The sequence below is a fragment of the Salvelinus namaycush genome, chromosome 3, assembly GCF_016432855.1.
Source record: "Salvelinus namaycush isolate Seneca chromosome 3, SaNama_1.0, whole genome shotgun sequence".
Lineage (NCBI taxonomy): Eukaryota > Metazoa > Chordata > Actinopteri > Salmoniformes > Salmonidae > Salvelinus > Salvelinus namaycush.
In genome coordinates, this window is record NC_052309.1 from 63,520,566 (window position 1) to 63,544,459 (window position 23,894).

Sequence of the window (23,894 nt, forward strand, 5' to 3'; positions counted from 1 at the left end):
TGCATGAGTGAAGAAGTAAGGTCAAAGGTCAGGAAGGTCAAAGGACATCGCTTAATGAGTTTGACCCTGGCCATGTCTGCTCCTTACCTCTCCTTCCCCCAGGCCCCAGCACCCCATGTACTCTCGCTCTAAACCCTCTGTCTACTACATCAAATACGATGATTACTTCCTCATCCACGTCCACGACCTGGACAAATCCACCTAGAATACAACTTTACCCGGTGAAAAACACCTAGAAAGAACTTGTCCCCTCTGCCTCCGATCCTCACACCTGTACACTCACCTTAGGTTGAGTCCTATTTCAACTCAGTCAATTCAGGAAATGAGGTGAAATTCAGTATTCACCAATGTCGAAATATTGGGAAAAGTTTAATTCATGAATGGAATGTCAATCCATTTCCCGAATTGACTGGATTGAAATGGAACTCTGCAACCATGACACTTCCCTGTCATTATTGTGGGCATGTTCCCTGCCCTGTGTCTTGTCCAAGGTCAGAAGTTTGCTAAAAGTGTGAACTCTGTGACTCAGATTGACTAGTCTTTAGTAAACATAGCAAAGCTTGCATGTATTTCCTTTTCTTTTAAGCAGCTATGTTTTATTTTGTTTGGCTAAGGAGTACTAATGGTAAATCGCTCTGGGTAAGAGCATCTGCTAAATGACTAAAATATAACATATATCTCTCCATCCCTCTCTCTCACTCTTCCTCTCTCCATAATTCCCTTCTACACTACCTGCCTCGCTTTATCATGGAGCCTCATTGAATTAAAATATTTGTCCACTTGCAAAGGAAGGTCACACACCACACTCCGGGTCTATTTCTAGGTGTTCACCTCCTTCCCCGTCTTTCTTTGTCCCAGTACCAAGTGACTAAAGGTCTGTGGTGCTCCAAATTGCTGCACTCTGACTTATGAGTGGCAGACAGAGTACTGTATATGAGTGGCAGACACAGTACTGTATATGAGGGGCAGATACTGTACTGTATATGGCCTTGGAGCCCCGATGAAAAGTAACACCATAAAGTTCATCCGGCTAGTTTCAGCCATGTACGGCAGGTAGCCTAGCGGTTAGAGTGTTGGGCCAGTAACCGAAAGGCTGCTGGATCCAATCCCCATGTTGAAAAGGTAAAAATCAGGTTGTTCTGACCCTGAACAAGGCAGTTAACCCACTGTTTCTGGTAGGCTGTCCATATAAGTGGGTTAAGGATCCTACTATCAAAATATGAAACAGATTGTTTCTTTCAAATGTATTTTTGTAAGTGTCATCCTTCTTCAAATAGTGAAACTTTTGCGTGTGAGTCACATCCACATCATGACGTATGCCACTTCATAACTAAATCTCCACATATGGTGTCTTACTGGTCCAGTCACACTCTTGCCTTCTGCAGTCGGCTTACAAATAACACTGCCATTTGGCTCTAGAAGTCGATAGTTGCCCTGAGCTAAATATATCCTCCGCTAAACCATATATTTTACCATAGCAACCCTCTGATCCTCCATGTTAGAATAACAACTGAGCCAATGGTATTGAATTAAGTGTAGATGATTAAAAGTCCATGAAACTGAACAGATTTTTGTTCAACTGACGCATCAACTGTCAACTCCTCCATTCTAATGTGTGGTTGTGGTGTTATGTTTTGTGCTCGGCAGGTACCTCACAGAGTTTGTTGACCTGGGCAACGTGACTGTCTTCAGGATGTTCCGTGTACTCCGAGCCCTTAAATTAATCACTGTAATTCCCGGTACGTGTCACATAAGAAAGTCCAAATCCCACTGGGGTGTGTTTGTTTACTGCACCACTTGCTTTTGAACACCTGCTTTGGGTCCAGTGTAGCTCAGATGGTAAGTGTACGGTGCAAGCAACCCTAGGGTTGTTTTGGTTTGTATTACAGCACTCTACTGTAAGTTACCTTGGATAAAAGCCTCTGGTAAATGGCATCTGTTATTATATTATAAGCACAATGCCCTGCAAGGTACACAATAAAAAAAAGGGTTGTTAGTTACGACATACAGAGAACAAGGATATCAAGCACACTCAAATATTCTCAACGTCGTGTTATTCATTCTTCAACAAATAGTTTACAGGTCACAGATTATTTTAATGTTTATTTGTATTTATTTTAAGGTCTGAAGACCATTGTGGGCTCTCTGATCATGTCAGTGAAGAAGCTGGCTGATGTGATGATCCTAACAGTGTTCTGCCTGGCTGTGTTCGCTATGATCGGCCTGCAAATGTTCATGGGAACCCTGAAGCAGAAGTGTGTTCACTGGCCCCCTGGTGAATGGCATTTCAACTCCACCTACATGGGAAACATCGCTATGGCTAATGGTTTTAATGATGTTATGGCCTACAATGGCGCAAGCACCGGCAACAGCACCTGGGACTTCAAGGCATACATCAACGATATAGGTATTGACAGGCTTTTGATGGCACATTGATTTGTGGAAGGGGAGTTGATAATGGCCTAATGAACCATTCTATTATATTAATTGGGAATTTATCATGGCACTTACAGTATGATAGTTTTAAATAAGTATATACATCTGTATAAGTATATACATTTCTATAAGAAGTATACACATTTGAATAAGAAATATAAAAAATGCATGCTTCAGTAAAGCTATTGGCTATAATAACACATAAGGTGGCAACAGCACGTTGGATAAGAGCACTGATAGACAACCATCTCTGCAGCACTCCACCAATCAGGCTATTATGGTAGAGTGGCCAGACAGAAACCACTCCTCAGTAGAAGGCACATGACAGCCCGCTTGTAGTTTGCCAAAGGGCACCTAAAGACTCTCAGACCATGAGAAACAAGATTTTCTGGTCTGATGAAACCAAGATTAAACTCTTTGGCCTGAATGCCAAGCGTCACACCTGGCACCGTCCCTAAGATGAAGCATGGTGGTGGCAGCATCATGTTGTGGGGGTGTTTATCAGTGGCAGGGACTGGGAGACTAGTCAGGATTGAGGCAAAGATGAACGGAGCAAAGTACAGAGAGATCCTTGATGAAAACCTGCTCCAGAGCACTCAGAACCCCAGACTGTGGCGAAGGTTCACCTTCCAACAGGACAATGACCCTAAGCACACAGCTAAGACAATGCAGGAGTGGGTTTGGGACAAGTCTCTGAATGTCCTTGAGTGGCCCAGCCAGAGCCCGGACTTGAACATGATCGAACATCTCTGGAGAGATCTGAAAATAGATGTGCAGCTCCCCATCCAACCTGACAGAGCTTGAGAGGATCTTTCTTTTTTAAATTAATTAATTTATTTAACCTTTATTTAACTAGGCAAGCCAGTTTAAGAACAAATTCTTATTTACAATGACGGCCAAACCCGGACGATGCTGGGCCATTTGAGCGCCGCCCTATGGTACTCCCAATCACGGCCGGATGTGATGCAGATCTGTAGAGAAGAATGGGAGAAACTCCCCAAATACAGGTGTACCAAGCTTGTGGCGTCATAGACTCAAGGCTGTAATTGCTGCTAAAGGGGCTTCAATAAAGTAAAGTGTCTGACTACTTATGTAAATGTCATATTTATGTTTTTTTTAAATTATAATTAGCCAAAGAAAAATCTAAAAACCTGTTTTGCTTTGTCATTATGGGGTAGTGTGTGTAGATTGATGAGGGAAAAACACTATTTAATGCATTTTAGAATAAGGCTGTAAAGTAATAAAATGTGGAAAAAGTGAAAGAGGCTGAATATTTTCGAATGCACTGTATATCAAATTGATGCACTCTCTAATGGAGGTCCCTTCTCTGTTTTCCTCCAGCGAACCATTACTTCCTTCCTGGAATGTTAGACGCTCTTCTTTGTGGAAACGCTTCTGATGCTGGGTAGGTTTTTTGGGATATCAGAGTTGAGCATATGGGTAGCTTTATAATCGTACCTTTTCTCTGTTGATAATGCAATATATGGTGCAAAGAATTTCAACATAGTTCAAATACAACATGTCTTTGAATGCTGAAGACCATAAGTCCTATTCAATTTGTTGTGCCACTTCATTGGCATTTTGACAGAATATGTCCTGAAGGATACACGTGTATGAAGGCCGGAGGGAATCCCAACTATGGATACACAAGCTACGACAGTTTTGGATGGGCCTACCTTGCCCTAATTCAGCTCATGACACTGGACTTCTGGGAAAATCTACTCCAGTTGGTGCGTTTACATCATGTGCTTCGATGACAACGACATAGAGATGTATTTGCTCCTGATATTTCCTGAAATCTACATCTGTAACATCAGCCGGTAGACCAGGTTTGAATTTGAGAGATTGCAATCTTATGTGTCATCAGGGATATTGATACAGAATGAGTACTCACTCGGTTTACTGGTGAGTTAACTGGCCGTTTTTCCCCTCTTACCCATAGACTCTTCGCTCAGCCGGGAAAACCTACATGATTTTCTTTGTGGTGGTGATCTTCCTGTGCTCGTTCTACCTGATCAACCTGATCCTAGCTGTGGTGGCCATAGCGCATGCTGAGCAGAACGAGGCCACCATGGCCGAGGCCAAGGAGAAGGAGGAGGAGTACGCCATGATCATGGTGCAGCTGAAGGTACGGAGAGAAGCGGAGGTCAAAGAGGTGTGATCAACTTACTATGTATGTGAAGCGCTTTGAGCATCCAGGAAGAAAGGCCCTATATATAAATCCAATCAAACAATGAATTGCTCTCTTTGATCAGATGATGGCTGAAAGAGTAAGATTTAGTTAGTCGATTCAACTCTAGATTAAAATGTCTGACGAACTGGATAAATACAAAAAATACCTAGTAATCATTCTAAGTGTTCATTTGCAGATTACTTCTCATATTGGTCGTTCTCGTCCTTAGTTTGCTTGATTCTGGTCAATGATTGACTGATTATTTGACTGACAGGCATCATGAACACCATGAGCACACTGAAATTGCTGGCAGTCAGACGTCACCGTCCAGTAGAACATCTAAGAAAGAGAAAGATGAAAAGGCAGATCAAGAGGTTGCTGATGATGAGGTGTGTACTTCCTCCAGCCTTGATAAGGACGGCGAGGCTGTAAAGGACTCCAATGGAGGCATCATGGTCAGAGCCAATGCAGATAAGGTCCTGGCAGACCAGGAGGTGAGCCGCATGGCTCAGATGGGTTGCTGTGCTCTTGATCTTATGACCTTTTTCACACTAATGTGCCGACCTGAAACAAACTGTGCTGGCTCGGATATTGTTTATTCATATTGTTTATTCCTTTTCAGGATAGTTTCAGCAACTATGATGAATGCATAACCAATGAATACATAACCTACTCAGTACAGCTTGGATTGGTTAGGCTCGGTTTGGCTCTGAAAAAGTGGGTTGCTGGCCTCCTGAGTGGCGCAGCGGTCTAAGGCACTGCATCGCAGTGCTAGAAGCATCACTACAGACCCGTGTTCGATACCGGGCTGTATCACAACTGGCCGTGTCCTATAGGGCGGCCCAGTGTCGTCTGGGTTAGGGGAGGGTTTGGCCAGGGGGGCTTTACTTGGCTCATTGCGCTCTAGTGACTCCTTGTGGCAAGCTGGGCGACTGCAGGCTGATCTCAGTCATCAGGTAAACAGTCTTTCCTCTGACATATTGGTGTGGCTGGCTTCCAGGTTAAGCGGTCGAGTGTTAAGAAGCGCGGTTTGGCGGGTCATGTTTCAGAGGACGCATGACCTGACCTTTGCCTCCCGAGCCCGTTGGGGAGTTTGCAGCGATGAGACAAGATTGAAATTGTGGAGAAAATAAGGGGGTTAAACAAACAATTTTTTTTAAAGTGTGTTGCTATGCGCCTGGTGATGTTTGTCTTGTTTCTCTTTGTTCTTCTGTCTGCTGTTGTGTTGAAGAGGGCCAGTGTACCCAAGGGGAGTAAGGACCAGCTGGAAGGAGCAGGCCTTCAGAAGAAGACACCCAGTGTCTACAGCCAAGATGCCATGGACGGTAACTGTCACAAATCGCAATGGATCTGTATACGAGAAATGAAATGTCCTAAGGAATCCATGTATGGGACTGGAATGTGATGTATAGGACTGTTATCGCGATATCCACCCATACCTGTGTTCTAATTGGCTACTGTGTTAGAGCAAGGGCTTCTTTTATATCCTTTTATGAGTTATGCAGTTTCATCATCAACGTTTCCCATCTAATGCACTGATGACCCATTGTTTCAGCCGCTTCAGCTATAAGACCTACAACCCACAGCCTTACACGTTTAAACTTTAGGTGCTGCAAACAATAAATAAAGGTTGAAAACAAATCATGAACCCATAAAAAATCCTTATCATGAACAAAATGTACAAAATAACAAAAACTCACAAAATGTACTCTGATGTTAACACCCTCCTCCTTTACCCTCATTCCAACAGATTTGGAGGAGGAACTGAGGCCTTGTCCGCCTTGCTGGTACAAGTGTTCAGACGTCTTCCTGAAATGGAACTGCTGTGTGCCCTGGGTGACTTTCAAGAAGTGGATGTACTTCATAGTGATGGACCCATTCATGGACTTGTTCATCACCATCTGCACTGTACTCAACATCATGTTCTTGGCCATGGAGCACTACCCCATGACACCACAGTTTGAAGAAGTGCTGAGTGTGGGGAACTTGGTGAGTTACCTTCCTTAATGATGCTCTTCCACTTTACCTCTTCTCTTGCCATGATAGGGGTACCTTAGAAATCTCTCTCTCAAAATGATCATGTTAAAAACACAGGTTTACAGTGCAAGCAGAAACCATGAGAATCGACATATCTACAGATGGCACAGTTTTCAAAAGAATTCACTAGGCCAACCCCCTCTCATCTCTTTTACAGGTCTTCACGGGAATCTTCACAGCAGAGATGGTGCTGAAGCTCATCGCCATGGATCCGTACTACTACTTCCAGGTCGGGGGGAACATCTTCGACAGCATCATTGTGACAATCAGCCTGATGGAGCTGTGGCTGGCCGACGTCGAGGGTCTTTACGTGCTTTGCTCCTTCCGTCTGGTGAGGGTCCCTCCACCAACAATTTAGATCATACTCTCTCAGTGTAACTGTGCAGTGAGAATCAATCATGATCGGTCAATACATTTTCATAAACTAGTTACAAGAGTAGGGTTGAAAACTACTGGGTAATTTACCAAAGTTACCGGAATCTTCTGTAATTTGGGTAATTAGCAGGTCATCTATGGCAATCTGTGGTAACTTCGGTCATTTATACTTGAATAACTTGTATATTATGTATTCATATTATTGATTTTGTATATCTGTGTCCATATTGTCCTTGAGTTTTTAGTGGATAGACTATATGGTTTAATAGAAAATAGCCTAATGAAAGAAGCATCTAATCAACAATGGCATTATTTTTTATCAACTCTGCAACTCTTCCAACTATTTACTTTTTTTCACAACTGCCATCAGTTTAACTCTACAACATTTACGATAAAGACATTAAAAAACACTATGTATTGATATGGTCAAATAAATAGGTGTGAAAATATTTTTTAAACAAACAGTTGAAGTCCGAAATGTATTTACAATTAGGTTGGAGTCATTAAAACTTGTTTTTCAACCACTCCACAAATGTCTTGTTAGCAAACTATAGTTTTGGCAAGTCGGTTAGGACATCTACTTTGTGCATGACACAAGTAATTTGTCCAACAATTGTTTACAGACAGATTATTTCACTTAAAATTCACTGTATCACAATTCCAGTTGGTCAGAAGTTTACATACACTATGTTGACTGTGCCTTTAAACAGCTTGAAAAATTCCAGAAAATGATGTCATGGCTTTAGAAGCTTCTGATAGGCTAATTGACATAATTTGAGTCAATTGGAGGTGTACCTTTGGATGTTTTATCAAGGCCTACCTTCAAACTCAGTGCCTCTTTGCTTGACATCATGGGAAAATCAAAAGAAATCAGCCAAGAACTCCAAATGCCTGAAGGTACCACGTTCATCTGTACAAACAATAGTACTCAAGTATAAACACCATGGGACCACACAGCCATCATACCGCTCAGGAAGGAGACGCGTTCTGGCTCCTAGAGATGAACGTACTTCGGTGCGAAAAGTGCAAATCAATCCCAGAACAACAGCAAAGGACCCTTTGAAGATGCTCGAGGAAACAGGTACAAAAGTATCTATATCCACAGTAAAACGAGTCCTATAATCGACATAACCTGAAAAGCCGCTCAGCAAGGAAGAAGCCCCTGCTCCAAAACCTCCATAAAAAAGCCAGACTATGGTTTGCAACTGCACATGGGGACAAAGATCGTACGTTTTGGAGAAATGTCCTCTGGTCTGATGAAACAAAAATAGAACTGTTTGGCCATAAGGACCATCATTATGTTTGGAGGGAAAAGGGGGAGGCATGCAAGCCGAAGAACACCATCCCAACTGTGAAGCATGGGGGTGGCAGCATCATGTTGTGGTGGTGCTTTGCTGCAGGAGGGACTGGTGCACGTCACAAAATAGATGGCATCATGAGGCAGGAAAATGATGTGGATATATTGAAGCAACATCTCAAGACATCAGTCAGGAAGTTAAAGCTTGGTCGCAAATGGGTCTTCCAAATGGACAATGACCCCAAGCATACTTCCAAAGTTGTGGCAAAATGGCTTAAGGACAACAAAGTCAAAGTATTGGAGTGGCCATCACAAAGCCCTGACCTCAATCCTATAGAAAATTTGTGGTCAGAACTGAAAAAGCGTGTGCGAGCAAGGAGGCCTACAAACCTGACTCAGTTACACCAGCTCTGTCAGGAGCAATGGGCCAAAATTCACCCAACTTATTGTGGGAAGCTTGTGGAAGGCTACCTGAAACGTTTGACCCAAGTTAAACAATTGAAAGGCAATTACACATGGTCTGCGGTTGTGAGGCTGGTTGGACATACTGCCAAATTCTCTAAAATGACATCGGAGGTGGTTTATGGTAGAGAAATGAACATTAAATTCTCTGGCAACAGCTCTGGTGGACATTCCTGCAGTCAGTATGCCAATTGCATGCTCTGTGAAAACTTGAGACATCTGTGGCGTTGTGTGACAAAACTGCACATTTTAGAGTGGCCTTTTATTTTCCCCAGCACAAGGTGCACCTGTGTAATTATCATGCTGTTTAATCAGCTTCTTGATATGCCACACCTGCCAGGTGGATGGATTATCTTGGCAAAGGAGTAATGCTTTCTAAAAGGGATGTAAACAGGTTTGGGCACAAAATCTGAGCGAAATAAGCTTTTTGTGCGTATGGAACATTTCTGGAATCTTATTTAACCTCATGAAACATGGGATCAGCACTACATGATGCGTTTATATTTTTGTTCATTAAATCGTTTTTGACATGTTATAAAGCCACACAGAGGGCCATATACAATTCCGGACACCTGTGATAATCTCAAGTACCCCAAAAGATGATTAGATTTTAGATAAAATAGATCTCATTAGATATTTTAAAAATTCACTAGAAAGTTACATAAATATTGGTAGTTTACTTGTAAACTTTCAAAGTTACGAGTAATATACCCTCCCTTTGCAACCCTGTGCAAGATTAACATCACATTAGGCACAAGTAAAGTGATACTAACTCTGCAAACCTATTTATTGGACCAGTGTCCAGGACACAGCTCAATGGAAAATCAAGTTTTGTTTACATTTTTTAAAGCTGGGAAACCAGCCCTATGTAACCTAATAATGTCTCTGGTTGTTTTGGGGGCAGATGCGTGTTTTCAAGCTGACCAAATCCTGGCCCACACTCAACATGACAATCAAGATCATCGGTAATTCAGTGGGGACCCTGGTTAACATCACTCTGGTCCTGGCCATCATCGTCTTCATGTTTGCCGTGGGGGGCATGCAGCTCTTCGGCAAGAGCTACAAAGAGTGTGTCTGCAAGATCTCCTTGGACTGCATGCTGCCCCGCTGGCACATGGATGACTTCTTCCACTCTTTTCTCATCATCTTCCGGGTGCTGTGCGGAGAGTGGATCGAGACCATGTGGGATTGCATGGAGGTGGCCGGACAGGGCGTTAGCCTCGTCTTCTTCATGATGGTCATGGTCATCTGTAAACTAGTGGTGAGTGATGCATTGAACCATGGGATGTGGGCACTGGATGGTGGTCATTGAAGTATTTTGGTGTTTAGTTAGTTAATGGATTACTCCAAAGGTGTAATACACATAACATGGAAGATCAGGGAGCGTGTTCGGTGGAGCGCTCCATGCATACAGTGCACATACCACCGATGCAGCTCTTATGTTGCTGTTAGATAATGAGTAGATTATGCCAGCTCCACATTCTTTTGATGGATACCAGGCGGTCCTTCACTGTAAACTAAACTGGTTGTGTTTCCTCTTTGGTTATTCATGGGATGAAGAGAGGAAATAGCTATGCCAGTTTACCAAAAACCTGACAACAAACAATGTGCCAAAGACAAGTATGGCTTTCTGTCTGAACTCCCGGGAGAATCTCATTGACTAGTAGTGGCATCGAATAGGACACACACCATTCACTCAATGGAGAGGCTATTATTAGTTCCATGATATGGGCCAGCAGTTCTGACCTTGGGGTGTTTGGGGATCCACTAGGGCAGGTGGCATAGAGAAAATAGCAGAGGGCTTACAGGGATCATGGAGGGGGCAGCCTTAAGTCTACTGATGATGTAGCAGGCGTTTGAGGTCACACAAATCCAATACCACTGTTAGATACTATTGAGAGGTAAAGTTACACGCTTACTGTCTAACTGTTAGAAAACTTTTGACAATATTAACCAGAAGAAATTGACAAAATAATAATTTCACTTCCCTGGTTCAAGAACATCGGGGACAATAATAACAAATACTATGTGCTAAAAATCCAGTTGTTCTAACTATCCATCCAGGTGTTGAACGTCTTCTTGACCTTTCTGCTGAGCTCGTTCAGCCATTACAACCTGGCGGCTCCAGAGGAGGACGGGGAGATAACCAACCTGCAGATCGCCACCAGCAGGATCACCAGGGGCATCGACTGGGCCAAGGCATACGTCATCAAACAGTTTTGCATTATCATAGGCAACCAGCCTAAGGAGGATGGAGAACGGGCTGACGGTAATAGGGGTAGTAATGGGGATTTGGACGGCCTCCCAAAGGACAGCTTGGCTTTGAAAAATGTTTATTCCAGTGACAACCCAAAGGCTGATTTGGAGCTCAAAATGCTGGACGATGTTAACCCAAGTGGATTTCTTACAAATGCGAATTTGACCCTGGATGTACCTTTTGCCAAAATGGAGTCTGATGATGATGAGGATGACAGCTCTGAAGAGAAAGGAGAAGGCGCAAATGAGGATGCTAAAGGGAATACTGAGGTAAGACCTTTGCAGAGGTAGAACATGACACAGACATCTGTTCCCACTAGGCACACACTGGTTGAATCGTCATAGTATCCATGTCTGTTCAATGAAATTACGTTGAACCAACGTGGAATAGATTCTGAATTGACGTCCGTGCCCAGCGGGTTATATTTTGAGCATTCATTACAAACAATATAGAGTAATCAAGACTAAGGCTTCATACTGACAAGAGAAATGACCGATATACAAGCGCATACACTTCAGATATTGTTATAATTTGCAATATTATTAGTACTAGTATTATTCTATTCAGTATTAGTGTTATTGTAATACTGATAAGATAAAGAACATTTTATTTTGGTACATTTTATGGGGTTTCTTATAGTCATGGCCAAATAACTTAAGCAAACTACAGTATTTTAATTCCGCTGTGGCAATCAAAATAATTCTGTCTGCTGCTGACATGCAGGGTAGACTACCCACATAAAAAATCCTACAATTTACTACACAATACTACAGTACTTAGTATAGAATTCTGTAGTAATATGTATTATACTGTGGAATACTATACACACTGTAGTATCCCTTGATCATGTGTAGTACTTACTATAGAATGTTTTACCCTACTGTAGAATACTATAGTAAATACTACAATATTATCCACCAAAAAGCACTATAGTAAATACTACAGTAATGTCTGCAAAAACACTATAGTTAGCAAAAAAACAACATATTTTTTAGACTACTTAATATAAATACTACAGTGTTTCATTTACAATAACCCTGCCCATTCCCCTCCCCCATATCCCAATTTGTGCCAAGTGAGAAACCTACATGCCAAGTATAGATCATATATTGTGTTCCCTCCTCTAGAAAAGAGGAGAAGCTCTGAACTATCCGTTCAGACCCCAGTCCTACCGACCTACCTACAGGTTATGGAAAATTTGCACTTTTAGTATTTCTCCAGTAGGTTTCCTCAAGGAGAAAGCCTTCAATTCCATGTCAAAGATAGTACAACTAAAACACTACAGTAAATACTACAGTATACTACAATCTGCAAAACACTACATTAGTTACTATACACTACAGTTTTCTTTAACTATATTAATTATACTACAGATAACTGTATATACTACAGTAAACACTATAGTATTCACTGTATTGTTTTTGCAGACTTTAGTTGGGGCTCCCGAGTGGCGCAGCAGTCTAAGGCACTGCATCTCAGGGCAAGAGGTGTCACTAGAGTCCCTGGTTCAAATCCAGGCTGTATCACATCTGGCTGTGATTGGGAGTCCCATAGGGCAGTGCACAATTGACCTCAGGCTTTGGTCGGTGTAGGTGTAACCGATGTGAAATGGCTAACTAGTTAGCAGGTTGCGTTTCAATCGGTGACGTCATTCGCTCTGAGACCTTGAAGTAGTTGTTCCCCTTGCTCTGCAAGGGCTGCGGCTTTTGTGGAGCGATGGGTAACGATGCTTCGAGGGTGGCTGTTGTCGATGTGTGTGAAGGGTCCCTGGTTCAGGGCGAAGAGAGGGACGGAAGCTATACGGTTACATTGATGCTGCAAACCTGCGACACACAGCTACCTGTATACTCACACACACACACTCCTAAAGGAAACACTTCAGGCCACTCGTACTCCTACTGTGTCGGGGTACCCATCACAATCTTTGAAAGCTAAATACATATACTGTATATACAGTACCAGTCAAAAGTTTGAACACACCTACTTATTCAACTTTATTTTTACTATTTTCTACATTGCAGAATAATAGGGAAAACATCAAAATTATGAAATAACACACATGGAATCATGTAGTGACCAAAAAAGTGTGAAAAGATTCTTCAAAGTAGCCACCCTTGATGACAGCTTTGCACACTCTTGGCATTCTCTCAACCAGCTTCATGAGGTGTCACGTTGGTATGAATGATTCGGGAGACAGGCGCAGGTATGCGTAATATTTTTTTATACCCAAATTACGGCGTGCCGTGTAAAGGCACGGGGACGAAGACCAAACAAACGCTAAACAAAACACAGAGTTGAAACCCAAACAAAAGAGCGAGGAGTACCTCGAATAAATAACACAAGCGCACAATGATTAACACACGGGACGAGACCCGTAATCATCTGCGGAATCCACAATGGAACGAATGCCGAAACACACAGCACAGGTACTCACATGAACTAACGGACATTGTAACAATAATCGACTGGACACTGGTAAACCAAGGGCACACTTAATCAATTACTAATCACTGGGAATATGGGCCAGGTGTGCGTAATGAAAGTTCCCGGAGGGATCCGTGACATGAGGTAGTCACCTGGAATGCATATCGATTAGCAGGTGTGCTTTGTTAAAAGTTAATTTGTGGAATATCTTTCCTTAATGCATTTAAACCAATCAGTTGTGTTGTGAGAAGGTAGAGTTGGTATTCAGAAGATAGCCCTATTTGGTAAAATACCAAGTCCATATTATGGCAAGAACAGCTCAAATAAGCAAGAGAAACAACAGTTCATCATTACTTTAAGACATGAAGGTCAGTCAATCTGGAAAAATTCAAGAACTTTTAAAGTTTTTAAAGCCCAAATAAATGCTTCACAGAGTTCAAGTAACAGACACATCTCAACATGAACTGTTCAGAAGAGACTGTGTGAATCAGGCCTTTATGTCGAATTGCTGCAAAGAAACCTGAAGGACACCAATAAGAAGAAGAGACTTGCTTGGGCCAAGAAACATGAGCAATGGACATTAGACTGGTGGAAATCTGTCCTTTGGTCTGATGAGTCAAATTTGAATTTTTAGGTTCCAACCGCCGTGTCTTTGTGAGACGCAGAGTAAGTGAACGGATGATCTCCGCATGTGTGGATCCCACCGTGACACATGGAGGAGGAGGTGTGATGGTGTGGGGGTGCTTTGCTTGTGACACTGTCTGTGATTTATTTAGAATTCAAGGCACACTTAACCAACATGGCTACCACAGCATTCTACAGCGATACGCCATCCCATCTGGTTTGTGCTTAGTGGGACTATCATTTGTTTTCAACAGGACAATGACCCAAAACACACCTCCAGGCTGTGTAAGGGCTATTTGACCAAGGAGCGTGATGAAGTGCTGCATCAGATGACCTGGCCTCCACAATCAACAGACCTCAACCCAATTGAGATGGTTTGAGATGAGTTGGACCACAGAGTGAAGGAAAAGTAGCCAACAAGTGCTCAGCATATGTGGAAACTCCTTCAAGACTGTTGAAAAATCATTCCTCATGAAGCTGGTTGAGAGAATGCCAAGTGTGTGCAAAGCTGTCATCAAGGCAAACGGTGGCTACTTTGAAGAATCTAAAATATCAAATATATTTGGATTGGTTTAACACTTTTTTGGTTACTACATGATTCCATATGTGTTATTTCATAGTTTTGATGTCTTCCCTATTATTCTACACTGTAGAAAATAGTAAAAATAAATAAAGAAAACCCCTTGAATGAGCAGGTGTGTCAACTTTTGACTGGCATATATACTACCGTTCAAAAGTTTGGGGTCACTTAGAAATGTCCTTGTTTTTTAAAGAAAAGCACATTTGTTGTCTGTTAAAATGACATCAAATTGATCAGAAATACAGTGTAGACATTGTTAATGTTGTTAATGACTATTGTAGCTGGAAACGGCTGATTTTTAATGCAATATCTACATAAGCGTGCAGAGGCCCATTATCAGCAACCGTCATCCCTGTGTTCCAATGGCACGTTATGTTAGCTAGTCCAAGATTATAATTTTAAAAGGATAATCGATCATTAGAAAACCATTTAGCAATTATGTTAGCGCAGCTGAAAACTGTTGTGCTGATTACAGAAGCAATAGAACTGGCCTTCTTTAGGCTAGGTGAGTTTCTGGAGCATTGGAATTTGTGGGTTCGATTACAGACTCAAAATGGATAGAAACAAAGACCTTTCTTCTGAAACTCGTCAATCTATTCTTGTTCTGAGAAATGTAGGCTATTCCATGCAAGAAATGGCCAAGAAACTGAAGATCTCGTACAACTCTGTGTACTACTCCCTTCACAAAACAGAGCAAACTGGCTCTAACCAGAATAGAAAGAGGAGCGGGAGGCCCCGGTGCACAACTGAGCAAGAAGACAAGTACACTAGAGTGTCTAGTTTGAGAAATAGACGCCCCACAAGTCCTCAACTGGCAGCTTCATTAAATAGTACCTTGCAAAACACCAGTCTCAACGTCAACAGTGAAGAGGCGACTCTTATTTCGAAATATGAATAAGACAGAACATCTTGTCAAATTATCAGACAGTGCATATTGACAGTATAAATAAACAAAGCCAGTCTTTTTTTCCTAATAACTCGCAGTTAACATATAACATTATTGAATTACAATTTATATTTACGTTCTTCTGTGCAGGGGTTGAATAATTCTTTGGAGCTGACATGTTTACAAACTTTAAAGAGACTGTAGGGCGACAGTTGCTATGTCCTACTTCTTTCCCACAGTGTGTTTACTCATTAATATAATGTGACAAGCGGCACTGTATGTGAAAGAGATACCATATGAATCTGACTGGGCAAAGAGTTATAGGCACATAGGTAACTTAAATCATTCCTCCTCTTACTAACCTATATCATTTTGTGCTGTGTCCCAGGAATATTTGCTCAAAACAGTGACTGAATAAAGGTCATAGTAAATTGATGTTATGACATTTCATGTCTCTCAATCCAACCCAGATTAAACTCTGAGTTCAAGATACAATTTAATTAAAGGGATAGTTCACATTTTGTTTTTTTGTGTGTGTGTTTTTTAGCTATACAATTAGCTACAAATGGGATATCCCAGATGATCTAATATAGATGTCTCTCTCACTACAGCTAAGGAAACCTATTGCACAGGACAATGCCTCTTTGATCTGCAGGACAGCGGACAATCCCCCTGAAGTGGAGAAAGAAGAGGCAAACCCCACCAGCCCTGAGAACTGCTGGACTGAGAGTAAGAGGATCTCCCTCTTACAGGCTTGATGCTACCATGGGAGTCAATATACACTAAACAAAAAAATAAATGCAACATGTCAAGTGTTGGTCCCCATGTTCCATGAGCTGAAATAAAAGATCCCAGAAATATAACTCCGTAAAATCTTTGAAATTGTTGCATGTTGCATTTCTATTTTTGTTCAGTATACTGTTTTGCCTAATCTTACTAATATGTTCTCCTTCCTCAAATCTCTGATAGAATGCATTGGACGATGCCCTTGCCTTGATTTTGACATCACCACGGGCAAAGGAAAAACTTGGTGGAACTTCAGGAAGACATGCTTCCTCATTGTGGAGCACAACTACTTTCAGTCCTTTATCATCTTCATGATCCTGATGAGTAGTGGAGCTTTGGTGAGATAGAGTGATGCCTTCTTCCAGTGCAATGCGAATACCAACATACGGTGTTTTGAAGCAACTGTCCATAATATTTTGCTCAATTCTTCACAGGCTTTTGAAGACATACACATTGAACAGCGCAGGACCATAAAAGTCATCCTGGAATATGCTGATCAATTCTTCACCTACGTGTTCATTATTGAGATGCTCTTGAAGTGGGTGGCTTACGGATTCCAGGCCTACTTCACAAACGCATGGTGCTGGCTGGACTTCCTCATTGTGGATGTAAGTCAAAGTAATAACTCAAGCCCATCTGGGTAGTGCATCGTCGTCATAATAAGCTATATTTTATATTTTCAACATTTATAAGTAATATTTAATCAATATAAATGATCAATATTTCAGTTCCTTTGAGAAAGCTAATCTTCACATGTTGTCATCACATCCCAAATCTCCTAGGTGTCTATGATTAGTTTAACGGCTAACTTTCTGGGCTACGCTGAACTTGGACCAATCAAATCTCTTCGAAAGTTACGGGCTTTGCGGCCCCTCCGCGCCCTGTCCAGATTTGAGGGAATGAGGGTGAGGGAGTAGTATTTTACAAGTCGAGAACTGAAATAAGAGAGGTGGTGTATTTGATTAGTCTCAAACATGTAAATCTGTGGCCTTAGAAATTAAATGCATTTGTTGATACATTTTCGAGAATTGATCAACAACGCAAAGAGTATTTCACTCCAATGAGTCTCAGCAGTTCAACATGAATGCCTTTTAACATACTGTACAAACTCTGCTTTTACTAGGGATTTGATTGGCAGGTTCTCTCAAATTTGGGCACATGATTTCCTTTCCACAGGTGGTGGTGAACGCTCTGGTGGGGGCCATTCCTTCCATCGGCAACGTGCTTCTAGTGTGCCTCATCTTCTGGCTCATCTTCAGCATCATTGGAGTCAACCTGTTTGCTGGGAAGTACCACTACTGCTTCAACACCACGTCTGAGGAGCTGTTCTCTGCTGAAGTTGTGAACAACAAGACCGAATGCGTCCAACTAATAGAGGATAATAGCGACGTGCGCTGGATGAACTCAAAGATCAACTTTGACAACGTGGCCGTGGGCTACCTTTCCCTCCTGCAAGTAGTGAGTTTCAAAACAGGTTGCTTACTAATCATATAGCCTACTACTCAATCGAATGTATTTATAAAGCCCTTCTTACATCAGCTGATGTCACAAAGTGCTGTACAGAAATCTAGCCTAAAACCCCAAATCAAGTTTATTTTATTTTATATAGCCCTTCGTACATCAGCTAATGTCTCGAAGTGCTGTACAGAGACCCAGCCTAAAACCCCAAACAGCTAGAATGCAGGTGTAGAAGCACGGTGGCTAGGAAAAACTCCCTAGAAAGGCCAAAACCTAGGAAGAAACCTAGAGAGGAACCAGGCTATGAGGGGTGGCCAGTCCTCTTCTGGCTGTGCCGGGTGGAGATTATAACAGAACTATGCCAAGATGTTCAAAAATGTTCATAAGTGACAAGCATGGTCAAATAATAATCATGAATAATATTCAGTTGGCTTTTCATAGCCGATCATTAAGAGTTGAAAAACAACAGGTCTGGGACAGGTGGCGGTTCCATAACCGCAGGCAGAACAGCAGCAAGGCCAGGCGGACTGGGGACAGCAAGGAGCCACCACGCCCGGCAGTCCCGACGTATGGTCCCAGGGCTCAGGTCCTCCGAGAGAAAGAAAGAGAGAAGGAGAAAATTAGAGAGAGCCAAGATTTTCAAAATGTTCATAAATGACAAGCATGGTCAAATAATAATCAGGAATAAATCTGTTGGCTTTTCATAGCCGATCATTAAGAGTTGAAAACAGCAGGTCTGGGACAGGTAGGGGTTCCGTAACCGCAGGCAGTACCGTTGAAACTGGAATAGCAGCAAGGCCAGGCGGACTAGGGGCAGCAGGGAGTCGTCATGCCCGGTAGTCCTGACGTATGGTCCTAGGGCTCAGGTTCTCAGAGAGAGAAAGAAAGAGAGAACGAGAGAATTAGAGAAAGCATACTTAAATTCACACAGGACACTGGATAAGACAGGAGAAGTACTCCAGGTATAACCAACTGACCCTAGCCCCCCGACACAAACTACTGCAGCATAAATACTGGAGGCTGAGACAGGAGCGGTCAGGAGACACTGTGGCCCCATCCGAAAATACCCCCGGACAGGGCCAAATAGGAAGGATATAACCCCACCCACTTTGCCAAAGCACAGCCCCCGCACCACTGGAGGGATATCTTCAACCACCAACTTATAATCCTGAGACAAGGCCGAGTATAGCCAACAAAGATCTCCACCACAGCACAAACCAAAGGGGGGCGCCAACCCAGACAGGAAGATCACGTCAGTAACTCAACCCACTCAAGTGACGCACCCCTCCCAGGGACGGCATGAAAGAGCACCAGTAAGCCAGTGACTCAGCCCCTGTAACAGGGTTAGAGGCAGAGAATCCCAGTGGAGAGAGGGGAACCGGCCAGGCAGAGACAGCAAGGGCGGTTCGTTGCTCCAGAGCCTTTCCGTTCACCTTCACACTCCTGGGCCAGACTACACTCAATCATATGACCTACTGAAGAGATAAGTCTTCAGTAAAGACTTAAAGGTTGAGACCGAGTCTGCGTCTCTCACATGGGTAGGCAGACTGTTCCATAAAAATGGAGATCTATAGGAGAAAGCCCTGCCTCCCGCTGTTTGCTTAGAAATTCTAGGGACAATTAGGAGGCCTGCGTCTTGTGACCGTAGCGTACGTATTGGTATGTACGGCAGGACCAACTCGGAAAGATAGGTAGGAGCAAGCCCATGTAATGCTTTATAGGTTAACAGTAAAACCTTGAAATCAGCCCTTGCCTTAACAGGAAGCCAGTGTAGGGAAGCTAGCACTGGAGTAATATGATCAAATTTCTTGGTTCTAGTCAGGATTCTAGCAGCCGTATTTAGCACTAACTGAAGTTTATTTAGTGCTTTATCCGGGTAGCCGGAAAGTAGAGCATTGCAGTAGTCTAACCTAGAAGTAACAAATGCATGGATTAATTTTTCTGCATCATTTTTGGACAGAAAATTTCTGATTTTTGCAATGTTACGTAGATGGAAAAAAGCTGTCCTTGAAACAGTCTTGATATGTTCGTCAAAAGAGAGATCAGGGTCAAGAGTTCTCTGCTGAAGTTGTGAACAACAAGACCGAAAACAGCAAGCAATGCAGGTGTAGAAGCACTGTTGTATAGTTGAAGTTGTTTAAAGTGGTAATACAGGTGTTGGCCTGTGTTACATGTAGCCTACTGTTTCTTACAGAATATATTTGTTTCTCTTTTTATCTCTCTCAGGCAACATTTAAAGGATGGCTGGATATAATGTATAGTGCTGTGGATTCACGTGTGGTAAGACAATTCCTTCTTAATACTGTAATAATAATTATACACTTTGAAATGAGTATGAAAACAACCTAATTTCTTCCGATTTTATCCTCTGTCAACAAGGTGGGAGAGCAACCCATGTATGAGGATAATGTTTACATGTACATCTACTTTGTCATGTTCGTCATCTTTGGGTCCTTCTTCACCCTGAATCTCTTCATTGGTGTCATTATCGACAACTTCAACCAACAAAAAAAGAAGATAAGTAGCCTTCCTACAGCATAATATCACGAAATAGCAAACACAGCATGCAAGCCTTTCTAAAACATTATCACAACAATACTATACACATATAAATGACAAGTATTTCAGATGACATGCACATGAAAATAACTGTATGTCTCTATACTTTGGAGGGAGAAATATTTTCATGACAGAGGAACAGAATAAGTACTACAATGCCATGAAAAAGCTTGGTTCCGAGAAGCTACAGAAACCCATTCCGAGACCCAAGGTAAGCACCTGCTTGAGTTACTGGCAAATTGCCTAAAGATGTAGAACAAAAGAGTGTGTATTCCATACCATCTACTGTAGATGCTATACCAGCCCTTACACATCAGTTCTTAGTTCAAATACAAGTGTATCATCACCAATGTTTAAGAAGAACATTTTAAGTTAAATACGGTACCACTCAATGAGAAGGTATTGGCCAGGCTTTATCACGATCTGCTCTTGTCTGCTTCTGTTCCTCCCTTATGAAGATAACTTTCCCTCCAAAGTATAGAGACATACTGTTATTTTCATGTGCATGTCATTAATCTAACATACCTCTAATTCACTCTGTTTCGTCCTATCCTTCTCTTGGTCTCTATTGATTGGCGGCTGAAGAACAAATTCGCAGGCATTATTTATGACCTGATCACCCAACAATTCTTCGAGATCTTCATTTTTGTGCTGATCTGCCTCAGCATGGTAACGATGATGGTGGACACAGATGACCAGAGCGAGGAGAAGGATAAAATCCTCTTCTTCATCAACCTGGTGTTTATCTTCATCTTCATCGCAGAGTGTATCCTCAAGTTGATCGGACTGCGGCAATATTATTTTACCGTCGGATGGAATATTTTAGATTTTGTCGTCGTCATTCTCTCCATCTTTGGTGAATATGAAGAAATGACTGTATTCATTAGTCATGCAGCTACAGAATTCTTTATTTTTGCTGAAATGTAACATGATTGAAGAACATAGTAATAAGAATGAAAACTAAAATGTTATTTTTTTTCCATTCCAGGTTTACTGCTGGCAGACCTCATAGAGAAGTATTTTGTCTCACCTAACCTTTTCCGTGTCGTAAGACTGGCCAGGATTGGTCGAGTTCTGAGACTTATCCGAGGAGCTAAAGGCATCCGGACACTGTTGTTTGCCCTGAGGATGTCACTTCCAGCTATCTTCAACATTGGGCTCCTGCTCTTCCTCGTCATGTTTATCTTCTCCATTTTTGGAATGTCCAACTTGGCGTATGTCAAGAAGGAGGCCGGAATAGACGATATGATCAATTTTGAAACTTTTGGCAACAGTATCGTTTGTCTGTTCGTGCTCACAACCTCAGCCGGTTGGGATAGTATCCTCTCACGCATCCTGAATAGTGCACCCCCGGACTGTGACCCAGACATGGAAAATCCAGGCACAGATGTAAGAGGCAACTGCAGCAGCCTTGTTTGGGGAATTTGTTTTATCTGCAGCTACATCATCGTGTGTTTCTTTCTTGTGGTCAACATGTACATTGCCATTATCCTCGAGAACTTCAATGTTGCCATAGAGGAGAGCGGCAACCCGCTGTGTGAGGAAGACTTTGAGATGTTCTATGAGACCTGGGAGAAGTTCGACCCTGACGCGTCACAATTCATCGCCTACGACATTTTGTCGGAGTTCTGTGACACGCTTAAAGACCCGCTCAGGATCCCCAAACCCAACGCAATCAAGCTGATCACCATGGACCTTCCCATTGTCCCTGGGGATAAGATCCACTGTCTGGACATCCTGCTGGCGCTGACCACAGAGGTGCTGGGAGAATCAGGGGAGATGGATGCCATGAAGGAGAGCATGGAGGAGAAGTTCATGGCCAACAACCCCTTTAAAGTGTCATACAAGCCAATCACCACCACCCTGAGGCGAAAGCAGCAGGAGGTAGCAGCTGTTGTTATTCAGAGAGCCTGTCGTAAGCATCTGCTGAGAAGTTCGATGAAACTCGCTTCCTACAAGTACCACGAGAAGAAAGAGTTAACCAAGGAGGACGAAGCGCCGCCAGAGCAGGAGGGAAAGATTGCCATCAGGATGAGCAAACTGTACGGAAGCCAACAATCACTCGGAGTGGATGAAACCGTTGTAGATATGGATTCTTATGTAAATCGGGAGAGAAAAGAACTGACAGCGACACAACCGCCTGTGGAGACGACTGAAACGCCGCCGCCTGTGGAGCTTCAGAACGAGATCATCTCGCACTCTGCCCCCTTTGTCATCCCGGCCTCAACCCATAACTCACAGCTGAAAGAGTTCCATGTTTGAATAGCTAGTGCAGCCAATGGATAAACACTGCATCATCATGGTCTCCTGCCTTTGACGATGAGACCGCTTCTTCATCTCCAAAGTCCAACTTTGGTATGTTTGGCTTGGGTCAGAGTCTGAGTTTCTTGCTAACTAAGTCTTTGAGGGACACGTCGAGCCCACCCCACTGAATCCAAGAGATTGCATAGAGATGATGATATAACGAATATAGCAGTCAATGTTAATTGATGTTGATGATAACCTGGAATGTATTGACTGAGAAATCATAGCTATTGTTGGCAAGACAATCACCAAAGCCTGAGTTGAAAGTTTGGGCCCTTTTATGGATGCAAGCCCAGTTGTGGTAGCATACCCCCTTGTAATATATAGTTGAGATCAACTGAGAATTAAATAACCTAAGAGATAGGTAGCAATGTATAAGATAATAATAAGCGAATTAAACTCCATCTCACAAGTGAGTAGGAACCTGACTCCTATGGTTTTACTCTTAACACAAAAACATACCTTTCAGTACCCTGAAAGTAATTTAATAAATATGTTCATTTTCGTATTTTTTATACCATTTTTATTCAGCTGTTCGTTGGGTTGGCAGGTAGCCTAGTGGTTAGAGCATTGAGCCAGTAACTGAAAGATTGCTAGATTGAATCCCCGAGCTGACAAGGTACAAATATGTCGTTCTGCCCCTGAACAAGACAGTTAAACCACTGTTCCCCAGTAGGCTGTCATTGTAAGTAAGAATTTGTTCTTAACTGACTTGCCTAGTTAAATAAATACAAATATTCTACTGCACTTGCAGTATTAATTTGGGAAAAAAAGGCAAGCAATATTCTCATCTGTATCTTCAAAGTTTAAATATGACTCCAAAAACAGGATTCTCAAGAAGTATTATAGTTTTTTCATATGGAATCTGACTTTTGGTACATGTCCCATTTTAATCAAATCAAATCAAATGTATTTATATAGCCCTTCTTACATCAGCTGATATCTCAAAGTGCTGTACAGAAACCCAGCCTAAAACCCCAAACAGCAAGCAATGCAGGTGTAGAAGCACGGTGGCTAGGAAAAACTCCCTAGAAAGGCCAAAACTTAGGAAGAAACCTAGAGAGGAACCAGGCTATGAGGGGTGGCCAGTCCTCTTCTGGCTGTGCCGGGTGGAGATTATAACAGAACATGGCCAAGATGTTCAAATGTTCATAAATGACCAGCATGGTCAAATAATAATCATCACAGTAGTTGTCGAAGACATGAATAACAATTATTTTTAGCTAGCAAATATAG

General features: G+C 42.3%; 1 protein-coding gene and 1 non-coding gene across 3 annotated transcripts in view; both read left to right on the forward strand.

The window, feature by feature from the left end:
* The window catches only part of LOC120034674 (sodium channel protein type 4 subunit alpha B-like), a 43,020-nt gene extending 19,721 nt beyond the window's left edge, over positions 1-23,299 (forward strand). Inside the window, exons 7-26 of one of the 2 annotated variants that reach the window (XM_038981277.1) lie at positions 1,648-1,739; positions 2,123-2,407; positions 3,778-3,841; positions 4,025-4,166; positions 4,379-4,564; positions 5,841-5,934; positions 6,360-6,598; positions 6,804-6,977; positions 9,685-10,041; positions 10,845-11,306; positions 16,163-16,280; positions 16,521-16,675; positions 16,772-16,945; positions 17,120-17,242; positions 17,514-17,795; positions 20,022-20,075; positions 20,175-20,312; positions 20,461-20,565; positions 20,940-21,210; positions 21,343-23,299. In XM_038981277.1, coding sequence (XP_038837205.1) covers positions 1,648-1,739; positions 2,123-2,407; positions 3,778-3,841; positions 4,025-4,166; positions 4,379-4,564; positions 5,841-5,934; positions 6,360-6,598; positions 6,804-6,977; positions 9,685-10,041; positions 10,845-11,306; positions 16,163-16,280; positions 16,521-16,675; positions 16,772-16,945; positions 17,120-17,242; positions 17,514-17,795; positions 20,022-20,075; positions 20,175-20,312; positions 20,461-20,565; positions 20,940-21,210; positions 21,343-22,616 — 4,789 coding nt within the window. In that variant the 3' untranslated portion in view covers positions 22,617-23,299. The remainder of the gene's footprint in view (positions 1-1,647; positions 1,740-2,122; positions 2,408-3,777; positions 3,842-4,024; positions 4,167-4,378; positions 4,565-5,840; positions 5,935-6,359; positions 6,599-6,803; positions 6,978-9,684; positions 10,042-10,844; positions 11,307-16,162; positions 16,281-16,520; positions 16,676-16,771; positions 16,946-17,119; positions 17,243-17,513; positions 17,796-20,021; positions 20,076-20,174; positions 20,313-20,460; positions 20,566-20,939; positions 21,211-21,342) is intronic. The other variant, XM_038981284.1, reaches the window with a different exon arrangement.
* On the forward strand, positions 12,230-12,284 carry LOC120045220. The gene has a single exon (XR_005476652.1). It is a non-coding gene; the product is annotated as a U7 small nuclear RNA (small nuclear RNA).
* Positions 23,300-23,894: the final 595 nt, after the last annotated feature.